Source organism: Myotis daubentonii, chromosome 8, assembly GCF_963259705.1.
Source record: "Myotis daubentonii chromosome 8, mMyoDau2.1, whole genome shotgun sequence".
Classification (NCBI taxonomy): domain Eukaryota; kingdom Metazoa; phylum Chordata; class Mammalia; order Chiroptera; family Vespertilionidae; genus Myotis; species Myotis daubentonii.
The window spans coordinates 90203996-90230426 of record NC_081847.1 but is presented as its reverse complement, the minus strand read 5'-3'; the positions used below and the strand labels follow the sequence as shown (position 1 = coordinate 90230426).

General features: G+C 43.2%; 2 protein-coding genes across 2 annotated transcripts in view; one reads left to right on the top strand and one right to left on the bottom strand.

The window, feature by feature from the left end:
• MEP1B (meprin A subunit beta) overlaps window positions 1-26431 on the top strand; it is a 495370-nt gene that overhangs the window by 356395 nt on the left and 112544 nt on the right. The gene's annotated exons all lie outside the window — the stretch shown is intronic.
• KLHL14 (kelch like family member 14) overlaps window positions 1-26431 on the bottom strand; it is a 94877-nt gene that overhangs the window by 40946 nt on the left and 27500 nt on the right. The window contains exon 2 of the mRNA XM_059707403.1: window positions 26109-26230. Coding sequence (XP_059563386.1) covers window positions 26109-26230 — 122 coding nt within the window. The remainder of the gene's footprint in view (window positions 1-26108; window positions 26231-26431) is intronic.

Here is a 26431-nt window from a genome sequence, read left to right as displayed (position 1 = left end):
GATGGTGTACACTGTCCTTCGCTGGCCCCCCAGAAGAAAGCACCAAGAACTAGGCTTAGAGATGGGGCTCCCGCCTAAGGAAGGCCAACCAAAGCAAAGAGGAAAACTGCAACAGTAAGACACGCATTGGGGCTGGGGTCTCTTTAAACCTCTGATGTTCATTTTTTTTTTAAATGCAGATAATGCTGAGTTGGAGAATAATATCAATATTGTTTTCTTTACCCCATTCCTAAGTAATTCCAATTATTTGAGCTGGACCAAAATCTACCTCTGATTCTTAGTTATTCATGGTAACCTCTTTTGAATTTCATACTTCAGTGCTGAAGGCAACATAAATAGTTTATTTCCTCTTTTAGAAACTCAGATGGACAAATACTGATCAGCGATACCGTATGCTAATATTGTTAAAGACAGAGTGTTACAATAGGCCTGATTTTCCAAAAACTTGAAGATCCACAGGTAAGTCCTGTAGCAGAGATGTCATAAACTAGAATCTGCTGCTTCTTTTTGTCTATACGCAACTTTGACCCATGCATCAGTGTGAACTAGATTTCCATATATCATGTATGCCTGGTTGAGAAAATGATTTGGTTTTCTTTGCTTTTTAGGGAATAATTCCACACAACAATTATTCCAAACATTTTTAAATTGAAAAATTGCATTAAGAAGCAAACATTTTAGAAAAGTCGAAAAAAATAAAGTTCTCTTCCTTTCCTTAAAGTTCTCTCTTAGGTTTTTACAAATGCAAAGGCACTTAACTCTGGGCGCTATTTTATTTAGAAGCTTCAACACATCTTATACTCTTTACTGAATTCACTTTTAAAACAGTAAACTACTTTCATTGCAGAAGCAAACGTTTTACTGAAGAAATTGAAAGAATAGAGTCCTCTTCCTTACCTCCCAGATTTTTACAAATAACAAATGCATTTAAACTATGCATGATCCTTTTTTTTATTAAGTCATTTCAACAATTTTTTTTAAATTTTGTTTTATTGCTTAAAGTATTACAAAGAGTATTACATATGTCTCCTTTTTTCTCCCCCCTTGACATTCCCCCGGCCTCTCCTACCCCCGCCCCCCAGTGTCTTATGTCCATTGGTTATGCTTATATGCATGTCTTTTACTTTTTCTTGTCATATTAACCTAGATCCTATATGAATTATAATTCTTCATTTGAAGTAGCAGTTTAACTTTCTGAATTCTTACTGGTCAAAGATGACGGTAGCAAATCAGTATGATTATCCTGTGGGGGGGAGGTAGTATTGAAACCAGTCAGGGCCTTTGAGTTGACAAGAGCTGCCCAAAGTTCATGTCCTTGATTCCAGATAAGATGAAAAAAGGTCTATAGGTGGATCTTTAGTTAGAAAATCTAAAGTCAGTGAAATTACTAAAAAACCTTAATAGTACTTCTGAAAACAAGACACTGATTTTATGTTCTCAATTTTTGAATTACATTCAACTGACATTTAGAAGAAATTTTAATGGAAAATTTTTATTAACTGAGAAACAAGATTTATTGGACTATAGTGATAAATGATGGTTTTATTTTAAAAGTATAGACAACCTATGATTATGCAATGACCAATGGTCTGGTTTGCAGATATTCTGGGATTTTTATTTCTTTTGTTACCTTTCTTCAGCCTGTCCTTCGGTTATTTAATTCTTCAGAGAGTGGGTATAGTGAAAGGGTGAGTGGAAATAAATTGATCAAGTATCAGCTATGAAAAAAATTCTTTGTGTGTATGTGTGTGGCGAGAGAATGGAGTGATGAGGTTAAAATTTTATGAATTGTGAAGTTTTTAGTATCCTTGGATTTTAACAATCAATCTCACCCCTTTACTCTGCATAATTAATATTTAAAAATTGGCTATTTTTATCACATTATGTTTTATACCTAGGTTATATTTTAAATTTGTTTTCAAATATTACCTTTGTAAGATATAAACCTTTTACATTAGGTTTCCTGAAAGCTTTAGATGTAATTTCATAATATTTACATTTTCTTATTTTTCCTGATGTCCTCATCTGCCCATCTAGGGTGGGCCTGTAAGAGCAAAGCCAATCAAATTGGGATTGAAATATCCTCTCTCCAAATTGACCTGCTTAGTGGTGCAACCTCTCATGCAACATGTATGTGAGGGTCACAGTCAGTGAAGTGAATGGACTGAGTATTTTTATTCTATTTGGCTCACTTTGAGTACATGAGAGTGTGATCAGCTCCAGTCCTTATAGTATAGGCCAGTGATGGCGAACCTTTTGAGCTCGGCGTGTCAGCATTTTGAAAAACCCTAACTTAACTCTGGTGCCGTGTCACATATAGAAATTTTTTGATATTTGCAACCATAGTAAAACGAAGACTTATATTTGTGATATTTATTTTATATATTTAAGTGCCATTTAACAAAGAAAAATCAACCAAAAAAATGAGTTCGCGTGTCACCTCTGACACATGTGTCAAAGGTTCGCCATCACTGGTATAGGCAGTCTTTTAAAAAATATACATATTTATTGATTTCAGAGAGGAAGAGAGAGGGAAAGATAGATGGAAACATTAATGATGAGAGATAATCATTGATCGGCTGCCTCCTGCACGCCTTCTACTGGGGATCAAGCCCTCAACCTGGGCATGTGTCCTGATCAGGAAGCAAACTGTGACCTCCTACTTCATAGGTCAATGCTCAAGCACTAAGCAATGCCGTCCAGGCATGGTACATGCAGTCTTAAAGAAAGAATAATTTGATATAACTGCAATTTTATGATAGTTTTAAGTAAGTAAACGGAACTGGACAAAGAAACACACGGAAGTGAAAGTGACAAGGGGAAGAAATCCTCGTGGTCGCCTTACACTTAGGCCACATAACTCACTTTTCTCCTGGGAGCCAGATGATGAATTGCAGACTAAGTCTGTGATTCAGATAAAACACTTCAGACAAAACAAAGGGCTATTACAAGATGCCCAGCTGTTCTTTGTCTACTCCTGAAAATGGTATTCCTTCATTCCTGTATTCAACAAATATTTATTTATTGAGCCCTACTCTGTGCCATATACATAATCTTATTCTCTTAGAGTTGAGTTAGTTCTCTTTCATTTATTCTTTTTACAGATCTCAAAGACACTGTTTGCTTACTTGCTGACTTCAGAATTTCTATTTCTAGCCTCTTCTCCTGTATCATATAGACCAATATTTTTCCAATCCTTTCTGAATAATTCCCCTTAAATATCTCCCAGTCTGTAATTGTTCATTCCTCGCTGATGCATTCACCAAATGTTTATTGAACACCTACAATGAATGGGCCAGGCACAAGGCAGGACATGACGCATAGAGACCCCACAACTTGGCATCTTTAAGACTAAATGTATTTCATCCTTTTCTACATTTGCATCTTCTTTTGGTTTCCTCTTTTGAGCAAAGATATCAGCTCAAGTTGGCCAACAGGACAGACTGTTCCTTACCTCCTACTGCGCAGATGTTTAATTCCATTTATCAAATGAGTTTTCGTTTTGCTATTCTTTCCTGTTTTCATAGCCATGGCTGTAAATCAGGTCCCATATCCCCTGCCTAGATTATGTAATACATGGTTACCCTGTCGCCAATCCTTCCTTTACCAATTCACCCTAAATTAGCTTTTCAACCCCTGACTTAATTATGTTGTTTCCCTGTTCAAAGATTTTTGGTGACTCCCCACTGACTATAGAATAAAACCTAAATGGTTTTCACCTGACCCGTTACACCCGATCTCAACCCCCCTTTCGCAGTTCCCAACTCGTTGGAATTTCCTAAATTTAAGATGCCATGTCACACTCTACTTTTGTTCACGTTGTTCTGTCTCTGCCTGAAATAAGAACTCATCACGTTTGTATGTTATTTACCAGGTTACCAGGGACTTTCCCATGCACCTTCTGTGAGGTAGGCAGGGATTATTCCCCAGAATAAAAATAAAAAGAACCAAGGCTCTGAACATGTAAATGATTTACAGAGGGTCTTATGATTAATGAGAGAGCCTAAATACTAAACAACAATGCATCAAAAAACCCCCACAAACAAATGAAAAAACAAATTAGATTGAGGGGTAGCATTTTTAGAGAATAAAATGAATTTGGAAGATAGATTTCTATCAGTATTCACAATTTATCAGTATTCAGAAAGGCAAATCTTAAATTCTATATGTCTTTGAATTTATAACGCTAATTATAGTTTGAAAATAATTTCAATATTTTATAGTCACTATGATAAGCTCCACCCCGTTTTTAATCTTTGTGTATCTTTAGTAATAAAGATATACTCACAATATTGGTAGTCGAGATTTCATGAACATTTTGTAAAAATAAAACCTGCTAGTATCGTCAAAATTTATAATATGCTGTGCTACAAACTGATGGAAAGACACTATTTCAACAGACATTTAGCTAGGACCTGTTTTGTGCAACTATATTAGGTACTTCATAAAAATCCAGGGGAGAGAATACATTTTCAAAGCTTGCCTGCAATTTTTAACTTGGACTCTAAATAAGGTATGTCCGTATCCCATAAATCCATGATTCAAAGATCAAGATGATTTGGACATTTTTCTCATCATTAACAACTTTGAGACCTCAGTATATAATCTTTTATATGCAAACTAGAAATTCGTGCAAGAGTAGGCCTTCCTTCCCCCAGCTGCCGGCACCCGGGACCCAGGTAGCCCTGGCTTCGTCTGGAAGGACGTCCGGTCTAATTAGCATGTTACGCTTTTATTATTATAGATATCAAACAATTTGATGTAACGCTCATCCACACTGATCACTGTATAAATAAAATGTGAAGGTAAACTGGCTTTGATGTGTTAGTTTATTGATTGCCAAGGTTCCCAAAGCTGCTATTATTGTTCAGGTACTACTCATTCAGTTCTTCAATAATTATTACGTGTGCTTGACACAGTGGCTATAAAGATAACTAAGGCACATTATTCTTGCTTCCAGAATAGGAAGGCAGACTTTTACACAACTACAGCACAAAATGATAGACTTTCCAAGGTAAGTGTGGGAAAGGGCACCCTGACAACACAGAGGAGGCAGCCAGCCTTTGTTAGAGCTGGGTCAGGAGGTGGTTCATGGCCAGGTGGGTGTAACGCCATGTGCTCCCTTAGCAGCCTGCACCTACTTTTATCTGGGCCTATCACTTCATATGGAACTGATTCATTTCTGTTTCCTGTGAAAATTGTGTAGGCCTTAATAATATGGGTCGTGTCTTACTTGTATCTCAATTTCCTAGCACAAAGCTGGAAATCCGGCAAGCGTTACACAATGGAGTGTGGAATTAGGCAGAACTGAAGAGCGTTCCATGCAGAAGGAAGTACATGAGCAATGGCCTAGGTGTCAGGACCATATTTCAGAGATCTGCATGTATGCAGTTTGGAAAAGATGGGGGAGAGGAGTGGAATGAAGGAAACAGCAAAAAGCGAACCTGGGGAAGCAACTTTAGAAGCGTGTGGAGGAGCTGGGTTTCATCTTGTGTGGTTTGGGGACTCACTGGAGATTTTATGCTAGGGATTGACAGTGTGAGTGGAGATGAAGACATGATTGACATGGATACAGAAGGTAATCATGACCTCATTGTTGACAGGATGAAGGAGGGCCTAGAGGACAGGAGCAAGTCTGGGATGACACTTAGGTTTTCAGGCTGGGCGGATAAAGATGCTAGTTGCTAGAATAAAGAGCAAAGGCAATGGGTTTGAAGGCAAGGTAAGAAATTTAAGGCCAAATGGAGATGATCAGGAGATAATTAGAAATACAGAGTAGTAGGTTTCAAGAGAGAGAGGTCAGGGAGGGGAGCACAGATCAGTGGTCCATCATCAATGCATGGATGCTACAGGGTGTTCAGGACGAGGAAAGGGCCATGGATCACCTTCTGCCAGATGCTGGTACTCAATGAGGTGTCCGGGAGGATACCCAAGAAAGCATGTTTCTGCATAGCTACATTTTCGTAGTAAGAAGATGACTTAGTCAGATAAATACAACTGTTACTGAGATGAAGGATATATAAGAAATACTAGATATACAGAATGGATTCTCTCTGGATCAGAAACCACTGCCAAATGAAACTCTGCGTTCCCCATGATTTCACGACCAGACCCACCAAGCTCCCTCACAGAGGGTAAGCATCATCATCCCTCTCCTCTTCCTCAAGTTTTCCTGCCTTGAAAGCACAAGTATTTGAAGATCATCCTCTTCCCATTGCTCTTCTCAAAAAAAAAAAAAAAAAAAAATCAGAGGAAAAGATGAGATGGCACAGCGGCCAGATAAAAAGTGCAGTTGAGAACAGCGTTATCTTCTGAAGAGAGGCTCTTGACTCGCATGTGGGCCAGGAGTGGGCTGGTGCTCCAAGGCTGGCCATTTTTAAGCCACTCTAACAAGGATACCCTCAATTCCATGCCTCTGGGCCGTTGGATAACATTCGTAGGCATGGGACCACAAAAGTGGCAAAGTGCACATTTCAAATCCTGCTGAGAGGAGACCTGGGCACTTCTTCGTAGTTGACAGTGACACACCTTGGGCAGCTTAGAGAGGCAGAGGGGTGGGGCAGGTGCCTGCCAGCCTGCTGCCCTGGCACCACGCGTAGCAAGAACTCGCGGAGATAGATGTAAGTTTCTCCTAATGGGAATTATTTTTTTTAATGAGTAAAAGAAAGGAAAAGAATCACTTTCAAACTAGATTCTATTGACATTAATAATACTCATTAAAAAAGATTCGCTATGGACATCTACATTCATGGAGCATTTGTTCAGGCTTGATTCCCATGAAATTTACATGTTTACCTGCATTCTGTGCCCTTAAGGGAAGGGTCCCTCTACCCCAGGGGTGGGGAATGAATCCGTGGGCCATATAAGGCCCAAGAAATCATTCGGTCTGGCCCTGCCAAGGCATTAGGGTTGAGTTAATTAAAGGTTTGGCCAAATCCAGCAGGCTAATTTTTAAGTTGATCATTCTGTGTGGCCCATGAATGAGGTTATAAATTTCCAAATGGCCCTTGGCAGGAAAAAGGTTCCCCACCCCTGCTTTACCCCAACATTGACACATTCCTTTTAAAAGGCTAATTAATCAAACTTCTTTTGCACATGACTGGCCTTCCTCAGTTACCAATCTGAAAACCTTCATGTGGTAAAAAATGTTAGAAAAATGAATTCTCACACATACACAACCTTAGGAAGCCTTCTCCAATAGTCTCAAGCACAGTGAACCCACTGGCCCAACTCACCCATTTAAATCCACAGAAGCCCAGCTGACCTTGAAGAAAAGACAGGGTGACTCTCCCATAGAACCCTCACAGCCAGGGCTTTTCCTTCAGCATTTACTGGAGACCCCCAGCCCAACTACACCGCCTCTCAGATATCGGTGCCTTTTCTTGACCAGAAATAGAGCCTCAAGTCTAATGTGATCTGAACAACAACGATGATGGTGATGATGGAGAGAGAGAGAGAGAGAGAGAGAGAGAGAGAGAGAGAGAGAGAGAGTCAAAAGGAACCAGGGAAAATGGAGAAAGAACTTCCAGAGACCAACATGGACCTAAACTATGGAAGACAGTGGTCTCACTTCTCACCACACACCCCTGTGTTTTCTGATGAAGGGAAGTCAGACTACTAGTTTTCACTTTGTAACATGAATGTGTGCAAAGCACATGCTGCGCCATGGAGACAGCCTTCAGTTGGCAAAGGGAATCACGGGGAGGAAGAAAAGTAATTCATTTTTACAAGTCAAACCAACATGCACTCAGGATCATTCTTACTGAGAGGGATGGGTCCAGGATAAGACAGAACACAGGCTTGAGTTTTTACTGGTGGACAGGCTTGATGGTATCATGCCACTGTCCCCTTCCTACCTGCCTCCGCTCCAATTTGTTTCCTTGGTAGTGGGCCAGTTGGGCCCAATAGAAAAGATAAAAAAAATATAAAATAGGTTAGGTATCAAGGAGCTCGAGTAAGCCAAACTAGATACTCCACTCCCAAAGGACTGAAAAGGTACCTGTATTTTGACGTTTAGTCATAGATTTGAGGTCTCTAATGAAAGGCAGCTGCATGAATGGTGAATGCTGGGCATCTGCTGATGGCCCCCAGATCCACTCTCTACCCCCAGTGACCCTGCTTGGTTCTCTGGGCACCAGTGTCACTAATCACAACATCTAGGGGCTCCCTTTCTTTTGGCTTCTGGCTGAGTTTGGTTTCAGAAGGACAGGAAGGTCAAGGTATTTCCTGCCCTGGCTTCCTCCTCCTGGGTCGGTGTGGGCTGCCTTTCTTGTTTGAATGAAAGTCCTATGAAATGGTTCTCCCAATAACAGCCTTCTCTGTCTTCGGTTCTGGTATCTTCTCCCTCCCCTTTCAGGCCTACGGGTGGTAACAGTGCCACTGTGATTGGCCCTGGGGAACTGGGAAGGGTGGTGCACTGTTTCGGGGGTGTCCTCAGCCCTTGCCCACATCTCTGTACGTCGCTTTCTTATTAAAGAGGGTCATCTGTTTCCTGTTGCAATCTTGTGTTGCTCACTGAATATGCTTCCGCCTTCATGTGGCACCTGTGAGTTCTCCCCTCTGTATTCTATGAAAACAAAGAGCTAATTATTTTCCCCTCCAAAAGGCTCAGGTGAATTTGAAGTGTCTAACGCATGCTTTTCTAAATAATCCAGTTGGGAAAAAAATACCATATTAGAAAGAGATCAAATAATGTCAGTTACAGGTCAAAGAATTCCTAATAAGGTTCCATAGAACACGGCTTAATAGAAAGAACACAGAGCTAAATTAGGTCAGAAGGCACCGGCGTGAGTCTCAGATTCATCAATTACTGCATGACCTTGACAAGTCACTTAACCGCTCTGAACTTTAGTGTCCTCATATGTCAAAGAGATCATAATAGCTGACCTATGTATCTCACGGGGCTATTGGGGGGGACCCAGTGAATGATGGGCTTGAAAGTTGCAAGGAGTAGATAAGGATGTTCTCCAGTGTGGTCAGGAGGCTAAAATTTACCCAATAAATAAACAGGTAAGGCTCCCTTATCCTAGAGAGCCCTCAATGCACATCCACTCTTGTCCTGAAAATCGCAGTGACAAATACAAGCAGTGCAGTGTCAAGTTTAAGAGGTAGGCGCTGAAGCCAACTGCTTGGGTTTGCCATCTGGCTCCACCACAAACTAGTTTGGAAACACGTCCTGACCTTGGTTAACAACAGAATGGGGATAATGACTGATCTTAGCCTCACACTGTGACTCTGAGTCCTAATGAGATAAGCTGTGTCAGGTTCTCAGACAGTGTCTCTACATAGAAGTTCTCCATCTGTGTTAGCCTCAAGCCGTGGAGGTGGAGAGAGCACCTCAATAAACACACTGGCGTGCAGTGGTTCAGCATTTAGCTTTTGGAGTCAAAGACTCACGCCTTGGAATATTTACTCACATATTTACTAACTGTAAGTTTTCCTAAGTCTTCGTTTTTGGTTTTAAAAATATATATATTTTTATTGATTTCAGAGAGGAAGGGAGAGAGAGAGAGAGAGAGAGATAGAAACATTAATGATGAGAGAGAATCATTGACCAGCTGCCTCCTGCATGCCCCACACTGGGGATCGAGCCCACAACCCTGGCATGTGCCTTGACTGGGAACCAAACCATGACCTCCTGGTTCATAGGTTGATGCTCAACCACTGAGCCACACTGGCTGGGCCCTAAGCCTTAGTTTTTAAAATCAGTGTAGTTACATGTGCGTTAAAATACAATATAGGATATTGTAAGCCCTAAGTAAGATGCATGTGACATGTCAACACCATGCTGGTCACAGAATAACCACTCGCTTAAGATGTCATTACCATTTGGTGTTGCTAAACTCACAAGTCCCCTTCGTTGTCTTTTTACCCTTCACTTCTTTTGCAATGTGAAGTCTGCAAAGAGGCTGGTTTATGTTAAAGATATTTGCAAGTTCAAAGACAGGAAATTAGGAGAAGCAGAAAAATGGAACCACATCCGTTTAGGGGCTGGGCCTGTCTTTGCAAGGATGACACTACCTCAGCACGAGCAGCAGTTCGCCCCCTGCAGGACCTGGGGCGAAGTGCAGCTCCTCTGGGTGCTTGCCTGTGGCCCTGGCGGGCGTGTCAGCAAAGCCCTGTGCTGACATGTGTACAGTGTGTGTGTGGGGGGGTGTCCTGCGGGTCAGGCAGGCGGCTGCGGTTAGTCAGCAAGGGAGATACGATGCCCGCCCCTCGCTGCTGGCAGGGAAGGCGTGTGTCTATGTGAGAACAGGGCCTTCTCATGTTAAAGAGGACGGGTCACAAAGCATCCCGAGATCACCTAACTCGTAACTTAAGACTGTGCCTCTGGAGCGAGACTACCTGAGTGGGAATCTTGGTTTTGCTTCTGCCTCCTGGCCTCGGGCGTGTTGTTTTAGCTCTTGATGTCTCGGTCCCTCTCCAATAAAATGGGGGTGCCCGTAGTACTGGCTTCAGATGCTTGTGAGGATTAAATGAGCTAATGCCCGCACAGGGCTTAGCCAGTGCCATAAGTGTTCATTATGATGACCAAGATAAGTCGTGTTTTACTACCAGAGGGTGCGACTTGTGGAGAAAACGGATATGCCCTTAGATTAGAGCCCAAGGCTTGGCAAGCCACAGCCTAAAACCACAGGTCAATCCAGCCCTCACCTCCTTCCAGAAACAAAGCCTTAAAAAGCTTTTTAAATAAATAAAGCCATCCTTGTTCACGCTACAGTGGTAGAGTTGATAGGTGCGATGGGGACCGCACGGACGCAAAGCCCTAAGTGCTTACTACCTGGCCCTTAACAAAACACACACACACATTTGCGGACTCCTGGAAAGACAACTCCTACTAACACATTTTTCTCAAGAGAGGCGGTCTTTTCTGTGCCGTCTGTTTATCTGTGCTGGGAAATATGTTGATTCTCCTGTGCTTGCACTGTGTCAAGTGACAGAGCGCGCTCTGCCAACGAGCCAACGCGGGAGACCTCGGAGGGCTGCTCTGAGCACGCCCCGCCCAGCGGTTCTGCTTACGGAAGCAATGAGCATGAGGATGGTGATGCTAATCTACTTCTAGGAAAAATAAATGTCCTGTGATTTTCCAGCAGCGCTCATGGGTTTGCACTGTTGCATCCTCCTTTCCAATGGGCTTCCATGGTCAACAGTCACATATGCTTGAACGGCACCGGCTGGGGTGCACCTGTGAGGGGCCTGGGAAAGGGACTCTGTGAAGCCAGCTGAGCTGTGAAAGGGTCTGAACTCCACCCTCACCTCCCTCACACCGGGACAGAATCAGGCCTTGGCTGTCGTATTTGTAAACAACCAAACTCTATTTGGTTAAAGAAACAAGAGCTGGCCGAAACCGGTTTGGCTCGGTGGATAGAGCGTCCGCCTGTGGACTGAAGGGTCCCAGATTCGATTCCGGTCAGGGGCATGTACCTGGGTTGCGGGCACATCCCCAGTAGGGAGTGTGCAGGAGGCAGCTGATTGATGTTTCTCTCTCATCGATGTTTCTAACTCTCTATCTCTTTCCCTTCCTCTCTGTAAAAAAATCAATAAAATATATTTTTTTAAAAAAAGAAACAAGAGCTGCTTCTTAGAGAGATATGCACCTTATGTTTCTGTTTTGTTCCTTTTTAAAATAGAGAATGGGGGATTTAAACAGTTTCCAAAGGTCAAGAAAGGTCGTTGCATCTTATGAAAGTGCTTGGCAGCACCCCCTCTGGTTTCTCCTCGCACCCGCGTCTCCTCAGCTTTGAATCTAAGGTGGACACTGGGGTCAGGCATGACAGCAGAAACCCCAACATCAGCGATACATATCAATTCTGAGAACCATCCTGGATTGTTTCCTGAATTACATGTAGAAGCCTATTTATGTGTATCTGTGGAAAACACCGTATAGGATATCAAACCTTGCAGATTTAGTAATAAGATTGAAAGTAGATAACCACAGACTGTTCCTTAATTCACCTGCACATACGTTTTTTGATTATCACTCAGGTGGAAAAATGATGGGTGTTGGACAAGAAGAAAGACAAAAAGAATGCTTTATCACTTTAGAAATGAAAGCTGTAAAGTGGAAGAAATAATCGAATCCCAGGAAAGTTTACGCACACACAAGAGCAGCCAGCGATGTTTGGTAAAGTCAATGATTATGGTAATGAAAAGCTTCAGGTGAATTTATGAATGAACAGGAAACAGAGGTGTGAGGTTCGCCCAGACCACAGACAGAGGAGTACCCTGGCGGCATTAGTACAAGATAAAACAGGCGACCAGGAGAACATAAATACACAGCTTTTCCCTCTTTAAAACATCATGTCTTGGCCCACAGATTTTACAATTATGATTTTTGCAAGCGAGGAGGCACACACAGAAAGCAGTGGCCGGATTTGTAAGAACCCTCATTCTAAAATAATTTTCACCTACATATAACCCAATACAGTCCTCTTCCTCTCATCTTCAATTAATAACAAAGGGGCTAGCTGACAGTTCAACAAAGAACCATGTACAGTAAGATATAATACATTCCGTCTGTGTAGACAATATTCCATTTGTTCTGCATAAAAAGCTGAAGGAGGCTGCCTGGTCCTACTTTTCACTCCGCTTACAATATGCGCGCCGTTAATGCGGTCGTGAGACACAGAGAGGGTGGCAGGCTCCGGCGCTTCATTTGGGTACACATTTTGGCTCAGTCATTTACCATCTGTGTGACCTTGAGCAAATTACTTAATGTCTCTGTGTCTCCATTTCTTCATCTGGAGCAGAAATAACCATAGTCCCTAATACCACAGAGTGTTGTTATAATAATTAGATGAATAAATGCAAGTGAAGTGCCTCGAATGTGTGCCTCACACACAGTGTCTCATAGCTGTTGGTTTTATTATGTTTCTTCCCTTTGTGAGTTCCATGTGCTAGGTGTAGTGAGCTGAATTGTGTCCCTCAAAAACATATGTTTCAATCCTCACCCCCAGGACCCGTGAACGGGAATTTATTGGGAAATAGGATCTTTGCAGATGTACTCAAGGCAGATGTCTTTATAACGGAACTGAGAGGAAGATTTTGAAACAGACACAGCGAAGACAAGTCAGAGATTAGAGTGATGAAGACCTGAGCCAAGGAACCCCCAGGATGGCCAGGAGTCCACAGAAGCGAGGGAGATGAAGGAGGCATTCTCCCTCAGGGTTTTGGGAGGGCTCGTGGCCCTGCTGATGCGTTGCTTTTGAACGTCCAGCCTCCAGAACTGTGAGAGAATAAATGTTTGTTGTTTTAAGCCACCAAGTATTTGCTACTCTGCTATGGCAGCCACAGAAAAGGAACACACCGGGTAAACTATGGGCATTTGTGGAAGGAGAGAATGAGAAAGCAAAAAAAGAAACCCTCGTAGGTGGGAGAGGACTTCCGAGTGGCTCATTGGGTGTTCTTGGAGTTTAGTTATTTCGCAGGGTCACCTATTTTCATGTGGGACCAGGTCTGGGCAGCAGGGTGGGGTTGGCAGACAGTTCTCCTAAGTGAATGTGAACACCTCACACAGCTTTGTGCCTTGTAGAGCTGTGCTGTTAAATCAGAAGCCACTTGTCATAGGGGGTTATTGACATGTAAATTTATTGAAATGAAATAAAATTAGGAATTCAGCTCCTCTCCTACCAGCCACAGTTGGCCCACTGCGCTGTGCAGATACAGAACATCCCATCATTGCATGTGGTGCTGTTGGGCGGAGCCAGGTGACCTTCTAATTGTAATAGGGTTTATTTAGGAGGCAAGTGAAACAGACAGACAGGTTGGATAGACAAAAGGAAGGTCTCCTACTCTGGTGATATGGGCAGGCAACTCCATCATTTATTGAAAGAAAAAGAAAGAGCGAATATGGGACAACTGACCCTCGGACAGTTGTTCCCAAGGCAGGCCTCACTTGTTGAGTGGTCATTATTTTCTTCTTCAAGCCACCTCCATCACTGCTTTTCTGTCCATTGAACAAAGGATACTGCATTCAATTATTGTAGACTGAAAATTAGAACAGCTGAAAACTAACCTATATCCAATGCCAGGCAGCGCCACGGAGAGGTATGGCTGGCTTTACCTTGATCTGGTCGAGATACACCCCGAATTGAACTGGTTAATACTTTGGTCCCTTAATACACAGAAGGAGGGAAACGCTACAAAGCGACAAATGAGATCAAGAAATCCGTGAGCTACAGTCTCTCCTCCTCTTCAGATCTAATCATACAGATGAATAAATTGCTATAAAAAATACCAAAAATAAAACTAAAAACAATGACTGAATCATTTTTTCTTAATCTCATGTACTCTGTGTTCAGGTAGCAAGAAATTTAATTCCAGTCGGACCAGTCTCCTGTGATTTTTTTCCCTTTTCATCTGAGATATTTTTAATGCTCAGAGGCATTATAATAGAAAAGCATGTATTTTTGCCTGGTTTATACCCATCATCCTTACCATTACAACAAGACAAAAGCATTAAAGTAAAATTAATCATGTCAAAGGATTTTAGCAAAAACAAGGGAGACCATGCATAAAGCATCGCTTTGTCTAGTGTGAAGTCACGCTCTGATTAAAAACATATAATGAAAGTGAAAGGGATACATCATTGCCTTAGCAGTGGGGTTTTCGGAAAGCGCTTTGCCTTCTCAACATAAAAATGTGGGGAAGATTTCAGTCTTGGAAGCTCACAATGGTTATTGTTCTAGCTAAATAACTGGAATTCAATGTTATATTTTAAAAAAGAAATGAAGACTTAATGACCAAAGAAAGCATGCCAGGAGGATTAATAATTAGCACTTACTGTAAGAAGTGGTAGTTTGCCTTGACATCCGGACAGAGAGGAAGAAAGTGTCTGCTCAGCACTGCCCTTTCCCAAAGCCCCCTTAAGGCCAGCTAACGTGGCCAGGCTCTTAAGGCATCTTCTATGAAGCACAACTGTTTGGTCCATCAAGAGCAATATAATTAACACATATGAAGGAATGTACTCATTTGGTGTATGATGAACAAAGCCAACATTTCTAACTGGCCGGAGTGAACTGATAAGCAGAGTTGGGTCCTAACTCCACCACAGTCATCCCATGGACCTGGAGACACCACCAGCGTGCCTTTTGCACTTGGCCTTCATTACTCCTTCATTTTGATAAAGATGTTTGCATATGACAGTCACTCACCCCAATTATATTTTCACTTTTTGACTGTAATCTTAAAAGTCATTTCGATTCTTTTTAATGAAGTGACTCTAAATGTTAAAATTTATTCTGTTCGATGGGAGTTATATGTATTATATAATTTACATCTATATATATTTGCACAACCATATTATAGCTATATAATAGTTCATGCATAATACATAGTAAAACTAGTGAAATTATATAAACTCAAACATATTTAAACTATTTGAGGAGAGACAAAGCTTGGAAAATTCGACCCCAAATGCATTATAATAATACTAGAGGCCTGGTGCATGAAAATTCATGCACTGGAGGGGGGGGGTCCCTCAGCCCGGCCTGCCCCCTCTCACAGTCCAGGAGCCCTCAGGGGCAGGAGGCGACCCAGCGATCAGGGGAAGGCAATACCCCATCACACCTCTGCTGCTGCCACTGACAGCAGTGCAAGCCTCGGGCAGCCACCATCCGAGGCTTGCCTGCACCTCATGCTGTCCCTGGGTGGCTGGGGGGCTGAGGGGACTCTGGAGGCAGGCATGCGGCAAGGCCACCATCTTGTGGTTGTGGGTGCTGCCATCTTTGAGGGGCTGGCAGTCAATTAGCATATTCCCTCCTTATTGGCTGTGGGTGCCACCATCTTTGAGGGTGGGGCAGCAATTAGCATATTCCCTCTTTATTGGCTGTGGGCACCACCATCTTTGTGATGGTGTGAGGGTCAATTAGCATATTCCCTCTTTATTAGATACTATTTGAAATGCATTTTTAAACTTTTCCTTTAATGTAGAGGCACCTCACCTTCTCTTCTCCATGAATAAGGACCAGTCCTGACAACAGAGTCACACTGAAGAGACAGAAAGATGCACAGAGAAGCCCTCTCCTCTGCTAGTAAATGCTCTTTGGAAGAGTGAGAATATTTTACATGTGACAAGAAAAGTGAACCAAATATTTGTTGTAACAGAAGGGTGCAATGCAATGATTAGGGCTATTAAACAAATATTCTGATTGCCCTACCTTCTGAGAGTTTGGGCAGATTACATTTCTCTACACACTCTGAGGTGAGGTGTGGCCAAGGGGTTTGTTTTTGACAATGAAGCATGTTAGTTCAGGGGCGGAGCTCAACAAGTGAGTGTGAAATTGTCCTTTCCCGTGCCAAGGCAATGGGACAGGCCAAATCACGGAGTTTCCATGAACCTGAGTACTGGAAGGAGAAGATGTGCAACAGAGACCCCAGCTAACCTACCATGGCCGTGTGACGTTAAAGGAAATAAATCTTTACTTAGAGAAGCCACTAAGATTTGGTGATTGTTTTATGCCAACTTAACCTAGCTAAGCCTAATCTGACTCATTCAGGCACTGGTACCAAGAGTGCCCAGTGCATGATGACAAGGACATTGATTTCGCAGGGTGGAGGATGGAAATGCACATCATGGTGCGGAGAACCACTTGCTGGCCTGTGATTTGCTCTTACTGGGATGGCTAATCAGTTATTTAGTGAACTTCCACCTCCAAGAGGAGAGGTTGCAAAACGGAATGTCGGTGGTGTGAATTGATTGCTGTTGGCTGCAGTTGGCAAGATCTGCCAAAAAAAAAAAAAAAAAAAGATGACCCCCCCCCACACACACACACACACACACACAAAACTGGCTCATTTATAAGCTGGATTGCAAGGAAACAGAGTCGGAAAACCTAGCAGTGTGCAGCACTGGAAGAAGCAATGCTTTTCAACCTCATCAGGTAAAGGATTTTGGTTTTATGTATCATATACAAAATGAGAAGAATTTTGAGAAAAACAGGTTAATTAAAACTCGGCTTACTGACAATAACAAAATTAAAGATACGGCTTTCAGAGTAATTTCACTGTGTCAGAGTATCTTAGCAGAAAGTTCCAATGAAGGGTGAGATACCCAGTAAACTCCTGTAACTCAGGGAAAAAGAACAAAAAGGGACCTGTTTCATTAAAGCATGGTAGATATGTGAATATATAGATAGAATGTCAGGGGGTGGCGGGAGAAAAATGGGGACAAGAAAGCAAAGGAAAAGACAGTCTAAGAAATATATTTGGCAAGAGGTTAAACTGCCCAAAACCTCCCAACTGGCACTAACAGACTTCACCATTGTCCCCTAAATGTCTACAGACACGACATGTTCTTAGAAAACCCTTCTATTCCCAGGAAGATCATATTCTCAGGTTCACTCCAGATACAGCCAAGGAGGATAACGGAAGAAGAATCTCCCGCAAGGTGTAACCAGGGACCATGGCGAACCAAGGACATGGAGCAGAATTAAGGATGGCCCCAACCAACCTTGCACAGGCACTCTTCAAAATGTGAATTTGCTGGGATTGCTAAATTGCTCTGTTCTTTCCAAATTAAAGTGTTTACTGTGCAGATCCTGCCCTCCACCCATCACTGTGCATCACGTGTGAGGGGACGAGATAATATGTGTTTTAGTTTGTTTCCGGATCAAATGAACCTGATACTGGGATAATGGTCCATCACCCAGAGATGGACACTGAGCTTAATGATTAGGGATGAGCTCCCCCTTGGAGGAGGAGTGAGTGTCCTTTGAGCATGGCATGGAGAGGACAGGGAACATCTGATGTCCAGTGGGACAGATTACGGCGGGCGCGTTGTGTTGTCCATCAAGTGCTCCCATTCCCTTCCTCCTGGACCTGGTAAGTTTATAGTTCCCAGCCCCCTTGAAATGGGGTGTGGTCCTTTAATTGAGAAGAACTGATAAATGTCACTTTTAATTGCCAGTCCAAGATGCTGCCGCATAGTCTGGTCCCAGCTACATTATGGGTGAAATGCAGGTAAAGATGGAGCCCCATAGGCCTGGATCCCTGAATGACTCTGACAAACAGATGCCCTCTGACAACCTGCCCAGGACATGTTGCATAAAGAACAAATACATATTTTGTTGGTTTAAGCCCCTGAGATTTTGGAGTTGTTACCATAGCAAAACCTAGCCCATCCTAATACACATAAACTCCATGCCAGAAATAGAAATTTCATTCTGAATCAAAAGTATGTCTTCTTTCCCAAACTATTGATGATAAGAACAGAAGATAAGATTCAATCTTCTGCCCAGCTGGTGTGACTCAGTGGTTGAGTATCGACCCATGAACCAAGAGGTCCACAGTTCAATTCCCAGGCAGGACACATGCCCTGGTTAACTCCTTCTCAACCTTAAGTTCTCAGCTTAAATGCCATGTCATTGGTGATATTCTCCATGACTTCTAAACTAGGGCAGGTTCCTCCATTTCAGTATCTTGTATATTCTATATCCTTTCTTCAGAGTACTATTGCATTTTGTTATTATATACTAGAGCAGCCGTGGGCAAACTACGGCCCGCGGGCCGGATCCGGCCCATTTGAAATGAATAAAACTAAAAAAAAAAAAAAAAAAGACCGTACCCTTTTATGTAATGATGTTTACTTTGAATTTATATTAGTTCACACAAACACTCCATCCATGCTTTTGTTCCGGCCCTCCGGTCCAGTTTAAGAACCCATTGTGGCCCTTGAGTCAAAAAGTTTGCCCACCCCTGTACTAGAGGCCCGGTGCATGAAATTTGTGCACTCAACGGGGAGGGGGGGTGTCCGCACAGCCCAGCCTGCACCCTCTCACAGTCCAGGAGCCCTCAGGGGATGTCCGACTGACGGCTTAGGCCTGCAGCGGGCCTAAGCCGGCAGTCAGACATCCTTAGAGCTGCCGTGGAGGCAGGAGAGGCTCCCACTACTGTCACTGCACTCACAAGCCATGAGCCCAGCTTCTGGGTGAATGGCACTCTCCCTGTGGGAGCACAATGACCACCCAGGGGCCAGCACTTGCATTGAGCGTCTGCCTGCTGGTGGTCAGTGTGCGTCATAGCAACTGGTCATTCTGCCATTTGGTCAATTTGCATATTAGCCTTTTATTATATAGGGTTGCTATCCGGGATTGTTTATTAATGCTGGTTCCCTCCTAAACTTTGAGCTTAATAGAGGTATGATAATATTTGCTTTGACTTAGCACTAAATTATCTCTAATTAGAACAATGCCTGCTACCTACAATATATCAATTATATTTGTTGAATGAATGAAATGTGTAAAGTAAGAGGGTTGGGCAAAGAGATCTTTTAATTTTTCAGTACTTACAGTCAATGATTTGCCAAACTTAGTCTGCAACTTGCTGAGGAATGACATGGAGCAAATTTAAGCAGCCCATGTAACTCATACCTCCTTCACATCAGACTCAGCAGCAAATACCACAGCTTGTGTGTAAAGGAGGCATCACAATTATTTGTACACATGCTATTCTTTGGAGAAAAGGAAATTGCTATATTCAAGGGAGATGAAAATCAGAAATAAAGTCAACTGGTTATTCTAGGTACCAACTTCTTTAAAATACAGTATTTGGAATGACCAGCACACATATTTAAAAAATCTATGAAGAATCCACTAATGCACTGGTGCATGAATACATAGCAGCAAATAATTCAAGAAATATAGCAATGTGTAGCCATGTGTCTCAAATTAGAATTGAGCTCATTGAAGGTAAAATTAGATGCTAACATACTTAAAAAGTCCGAACACAATTCTCTCTCCTTTTTCTTTGCCCAAAGTCATGGAAACAATTACTCCAGGAACTAAAATAAAAAGTTCCAAGCTAAGAGAGAGCAACTACCATGCTATTGTGAACAGTTCTTTAGATCACTGTGTTTTCACTAGCAGAGGGGTGATCTCTACTCTCAAGTCTTAAGCCTTGAACCTATCCTAGCAATTCCTCTAAGAAGTCCCATAATGTATGGTTCTTGGTGAACTCTCCAGCCCCACCACATACTTCCCCAACCTCTGACTATCAATGTGCAATTTCACTTCAGTTTCTAGAAGGCACCAATTCTCTCTTGCCTTTTGGCATTCCTAGTACCGGTCTCTGTTACTAAAGTACTTTCTCATTCACCTCTTCGTCTCGACAATTCCTAGCCATTTTCTTTAGCTTTACAGAAGGCCACTGCTAGGAAAGGCCCTGCCCTCCCAGATAAGGGGTCCCTTTCTGTATTCCTATAGTATGAACGCCCCCTATCTATCCCTTAGCACATGTATTGCAATCGACTCCGTAGGCTCCTAAGAAGAGAGATGGTCATATGCACGTTCTACCATTCAGCACAGTGGGGTATTCAATAACTGTGTGCCACGTGAAGGAACGAGGTCTGTAAATAAGTTGAAATCCTGCCCAGGCATTTTCAGAGTCATTCTGGAAGCACCTCACTGTTTTCTGAGGTTCTCCTGCAACGAGAAATACACTATTTATGGACTCTACCTGCCTGCCTAGAAATTAAATGAAATAAAATAATTTGTGGCTTTCGGTTCTTATTAATTAAGATAATATGAGCAAAGGAAACCCACAGGTATAAAAACCTCTACTGAACTTACTTTTTATTTCCTTCTAAACAAATAATCGTAAGAAACGATTATTAATTTTTGATGAACTTGACTTGTCCCCTAATATATCCTCAAAGAACAGCAAATGAACTGAAATCAAGGAAGAGAAGGGACAAGAAAAGAAGTCCAATTGAATGTATCGGTGTGCAGTTTTATTATTCTCTGAGTAAGCAGCAATTAAAACATTCTTCATTGCTCAGATATTGGATATGATCAAACCTATACTTAGCTTTTGGAACTGAAGCTCAATTTCTTATGGAAGATTTGTTTTTTCTGTATTTTTCCTTTAAAACTTATAGAAAGTATATTTTTTAAAAAGTGTGAAGTGTGCACCAGCCTCTGATATGTATATATACTGATTTCAGAGAGGAAGGGAGAGATAAAAACATCAATGATGACAGAGAATCATTGATCAGCTGCCTCCTGCACACCCCCTACTGGATATCGAGCCCGGAACCCAGGCACATGCCCTTGGCAAGAATTGAACCTGGGACCCTTCTGTCTGCAGGCTGATGCACTGAGCCAAACCAGCTGGGGCCAGCCTCTGATCTTTGTGACTCTCCTACAACCAATTAATGACCCCCCCCCCAGCTCCAGGACCCTTCCTGGAGGTGATCAAGTTAACGGTCCTCCATGGGCTAGAGGAGACAACCCAGAGAACTTCTAAACAATGGTTTCCTTTATTTTCTTTTTAAAAATGTTTTTATTGACTTCTTTTAGAGAGAGGAAGAGAGAGAGAGAGAGGGATAGAAACCGCGATGTGAGGGAAACATCATTGATTGGCTGCCTCCTGCACGCCTCCTACTGGGAATCGAGCTCTCAGCTCGGGCATGTGCCCTGACCAGGAATCGAACCCATGACCTCTTAATTCATAAGTTGATGTTCAACCACTGAGTCACACGGGCTGGGCTCCTTTATTTTCTATGACTTAAAAATACTAGTTCCCAAATCCTTGCACATCAATAGAAGACAGAGTTACAAACCAAAGGAAAGGAAGAGGGGGAAAAAGGGATTTCCCCTGCCTCTAGCAGAGGGAACTAACAGTCTTTCTAACAGCTCTCTCAATGTTCATTGTGATGTGATTAGCGGGAAGTCATTGTTGGCACATGGAAGGATAAACCTATATTTTGAAATCCCCTTTCCTGTCATTGCTCAGAGAAAGCAAGAAGCAAGTAAGGTCTCTGATCTGAAATGTAGGACAAAGGAAGTCAGATCCTGGGAAACACTGAAAAGCAAGTAGAAGTGACAGCCCCGCAGCGCTCTCCTGGGGAGGAAGGGAAGCTGCCCCCACACTTGGGCTTCCTAGAAACTTTGAGATGTAAGAAACATAGGACAGAAAGTACGCAGGAGCTGGGGAGGTTTTGCCTGATATTTGCACCAAGAATTTAGGGCCTGCAACGTGCAGGAGGCACGCTTTTTGCATTGGCCATTTTAGTATTCATGTCTCCTGCACTGCTTTCTAATAAGTTAAGAATGAAACGGGAGACTGCATGCAGGAGTGAGAAATGCAGGAAAAGCAGTCCCATAAAATAGAAATGAATGAAAGTGCATCTGCACTTCCCGTCTATTCTCAACAGCCAGGAGAACAACAATGCCGATTTCATTGTTACTACTGAACACTTCACTTACAAAAGGGCTTTCCACTCACTTGTACATGTTATTTTTCTTTTTAAAAAAATATTCTTATTGATTTTTTTACAGAGAGGAAGGGAGAGGGATAGAGAGTTAGAAACACCGATGAGATAGAAACATTGATCAGCTGCCTCTTGCACGCCCCGCACCGGGGATGTGCCCGCAACCAAGGTACATGCCTTTGACCGGAATCGAACCTAGGACCCTTCAGTTTGGATCCACTGAGCCAAACCAGTTAGGGCAACATGTTATTTTTCAATGTTTTTTTTTTTTTTTTTTTCTGACAGAGACTGGGGAGCTTTGTCACTATTCTTGAGATTAATTTTATAATGTTTTATTAAATGATTTTTCCAAAGAGGAGGACAGAAATGCAGTCTGTGCCAGCATGTTACCAAAACAGTCTTTACCATGAGAGCAGTAGTTCTTCTTGCTGTTCGGGTGGGTCACACCACTGGTTAGCTGATTGTTGAATTTTGTTTTCTTTATATTATAGAGTCCTATTCTTTTTTTCATTTCTATTCACCTCCACTCGATTCGATTATCTAACTGTTGATTATTACCATAGTGTTTCTAAAATATAAGTAACATAATGGGATCAGACTTAAGGGAAATGATGGCTGGCCTTCCTTTTAATTCTATTCTGTCTGTGGACAGCACAGCTCCCGCAGTGGGGTTGGGCTCGCCTCTTTGTAAGAGAGCGTGTCTGTGTGACAGGCTGTGAAACACGCTCAGGCCAAGTGGCAGGGACCCTAAGATTCCGAGGCCCTAGCCAACCTCGGGGTTTGGGGTTTTGCTCGTTAGTGTATTTGTTAGTTTATATGGAGCCGGTCATTCAATCACTCAGCTGACCCCAAACCTGGAACTGGGTCCCTCACCTCCCTGCCAACTAGCGAAGCAGTTGTTCCGGGTCAAAGGTGAGGCAGCGGGAAGCCCTGCTATCCTAGTGCGTCTCTGGATTTGGGGAGAATTGGGCTATTTTCTTATTCCAATGAGAAACATTTCTTCATTTATCACTAGATGGTCCAAATAGTGTGGAAATCTTTCACTCTTTAGTCAACGTAGCCAAATCCAATGCCTTAATTAAAAAACAACAACACTCAAACCCACAGCAGAAATCACCCAGATAAACTGTCTATATTTCTCCAACAAACCTGAAAAATATGCCTTCGCGTGGGGCCCCGCAGTCACAGCCCAGCAGGTAATAAACTCTATTTTTTCAAGTAGAAGTCACTGGGCAATAAAGACTCTGACTAGAGCAGACATTTATTTCAAAGCTATGGTTGTGCCTGAGTCTAGGAAAAAGGTCAAGATCTTTGAATCTGTTCACAGGTAAGCACTTCCCTGTACATGAATGTCTATGTCCTTCCATGTCCGATGTGGAGTATGGAGCCACAGATGCTCAGTCACCTTTACGCCTGAGTAGGTTATTACATGCAACACAGGAAAGCGATAGCAAACAGGCTCCCTGCCCCGGCGCAGCGAGGCCCGTGTGTGTCGTGGTCTTCTCCTCTCTCTGTGGCGAGCTCGAGTGGGCTGTGCCTCTAAGGCAGAAGGGTCTGTGGGTCCTCGTGCTAATAGTGCTGGTGCTGTTACAATAATAGCAACATACTTGCAGTGCACTGAGTTCATGCTGTGAGCTAGGTCAGTGGTCGGCAGACTGCGGCTCGCGAGCCACAGGCGGCTCTTTGGCCCCTTGAGTGTGGCCACGAAGTTTCAATCGCACTGTATGTGCGCGCCCGCACGTGGTATTTTGTGGAAGAGCCACACTCAAGGGGCCGCAGTTTGCTGACCACTGAGCTAGGTGATTTACAAAAATCACGTTTTATTGAGAAAACACTCAACTTGTGATGATCTAATGAAGCACCCATGACTCAAGATGTGGGTATGGCTGGCTGAAAGGTCATAGACATGAGTTTGAACCCAGGCGTGACTGCATTAAGTTCATACTTTCTTAGAGCATCCCTCTAGTTGAGAGTTATGTCGGGCAGTGTAAAACATTTGAGTAGGGTGACTACATGTTCCAGTCCATACCTGCTCTCCCAGTGTAATGAATAGATCCCCATTTCATGCTCTAAGCTGGGGTGGGGAACCGCCGGCCTGCAGGCTATATTTGGTCAGGCCCTACCAAGGCAGGAGGGGTGAGCCAATTAAATGTTTGACCAAATCCAGCAGGCTAATGTGTAAGGTGATAGTTCTGTATGGCCCTCGAGTGCCGTTATAAATATCCAGAAGGCCCCTGGCAGGAAAAGGCCCCCCACCCTGCTCTATGGTGTCCCAGTTTGGACAATAAGCTGGGTGATCACCCATCTCAGAACATGGTTCAAAATGGACACAGACTTTTCTGAGATGCCGTTCGTACCAGGCTAATGAATCTTTTTGCCTCTAATGAAGGCCTTCAAACAAACAGCTCCTTGGACCTGGCCTGGCACGTCATTCACTGCAGGTCTAATCTTCCCCCTCCCTCAGCCTGCTTCCCTAGCAGCTCCCTTTCAGACCCTTTGTCCTTCCTCACTCCTCCTCCTAGTAGTCCTGTCTCCTGGTGTGTAGGCTTTCTCTATTGGTCAAGTGTTACAAGATGAATTTAGTTTTACTTTAGCTTGACTTTGGCCGTGCATTTACACATGTTTAAGTCACTGTTTTTGTCAAAAAGAGATGAAACACCATTTTAAGGCATCTCTTAGCTTTCTTTCTTTCTTCCCCTTAATCTCGCTGCTGCTATTCTGCCACTTCTTGACTGCAACCGTGTGGCTGGGTGTCCGGGAGCTTCCTCCTGTCACAGACCCAGGACAAGGCCACTGCAGGCTGGGGGGGGGGGGGGGGGCGCGGGGGGGGGCGGGGGGATGAGTGAGGGGGGGGCGGCTCCGAAATGCATTATTCAAGCCCCGCCTCACATGTCTTTGATCCTCATCTGCTATTGTGGGCAAACTGCTGTCCCATTTCCACTATTTTAAAGAACTTGCAGTAAAAGGAAATGATTTTTTAAAAAACTGATAGACTATATAGCTGCTTAAAAGATACATGCAGCAAGAAAGCCTACCTCTCACTTTTGTTGGTTTTAAATGTACAGCTTTGATTTATGGATCAAAACTGCCCCTTCGTTATTTTATCTCCCGGCTCTGGGCAGTGCTGACAGCTAGAATGTGGTTTTATTGACCAGTGCAGCCGCTGTGCCCGCGAGGGGCCTGTGCCCACAGCCTGCTGCACGCGGAAGCAATGAGCTTGATTCCATGACTGTGTCAGATGGGGAATCGTAGCCGATATAACAGTAAGTTCCAGATCCCAGTGCCCAAGGCAAGAGGTTTGCTGTAAAACACAATCGCCCTTAAGGAGGGAGGGCTAGGACCTTGGGTGGAAGTTTGAAGGCGCAACTTCATGGGCTTTGGGCTGCGACCATATCTGTCCATCGAAACTGGGGAGCGACAGAGGGGGGTGTTTCTCTAAAGACCCAGTGCCCCAAACTAAAGATTAATGAGCAAAATGCCTAAAAAGCCAAAGGAATGAGACAGTGACTGAGGCAATGAACCGAACGACCAATTTGATGTGAGAAAATTCCCTTAGCGCTATTCGCCAACCTTTCACTTCCCGATGAACGAAACGTCACTGCAGAGTTTCTTTTGGAAGATCGGGGTCACCTCCCCCTCCACCTCAGCGCAGACAGACACACAAATGCTCGCGGTGATGTTAGGCCAGTTTTAACTTAGGCCCCTCGACTCGACTATCTCCGTGGCCACCTGAGCAGGTTCATTTAGTCTTTGACTCCAAACCCCCAGTGCTCTATACACAGACGTCCGAAGGGTAACAAATCAATAACATGTCTAATTTGATTAGCCAGGGTTTCCAATTCTCCAGACAGCTCTCACGTGAAATCAACAGGCGGGTAAGTAAATAAGGAAGGGCACTCACTTGTGAGAATTTTCCACGTCTTCTTTTCGTCGTCGTAGTACTGAACCAGGTTGCTGGGCAGGCGGTCTGGCCCGGGAGGCAAGCCTCCGACCAATAGCAGCATTTTCTTGTTCGAGCGAATTCTTCACCCAAAACAAATGAGGAGATGAAGAAGCACATTATTGCAGAGCCTTCTGAGTGGCAACGAAATCATAACCATCAGAAGAATATTCCTTGCTTGCAGATTTCTATTTCATTTTTTCCTGTTTCTTCTCCCATTCGTGTCTCCACGATTTTTTTTTTTTTTGAACCAAGCAGAAAAATGATCAGGAGAGAGGCATATC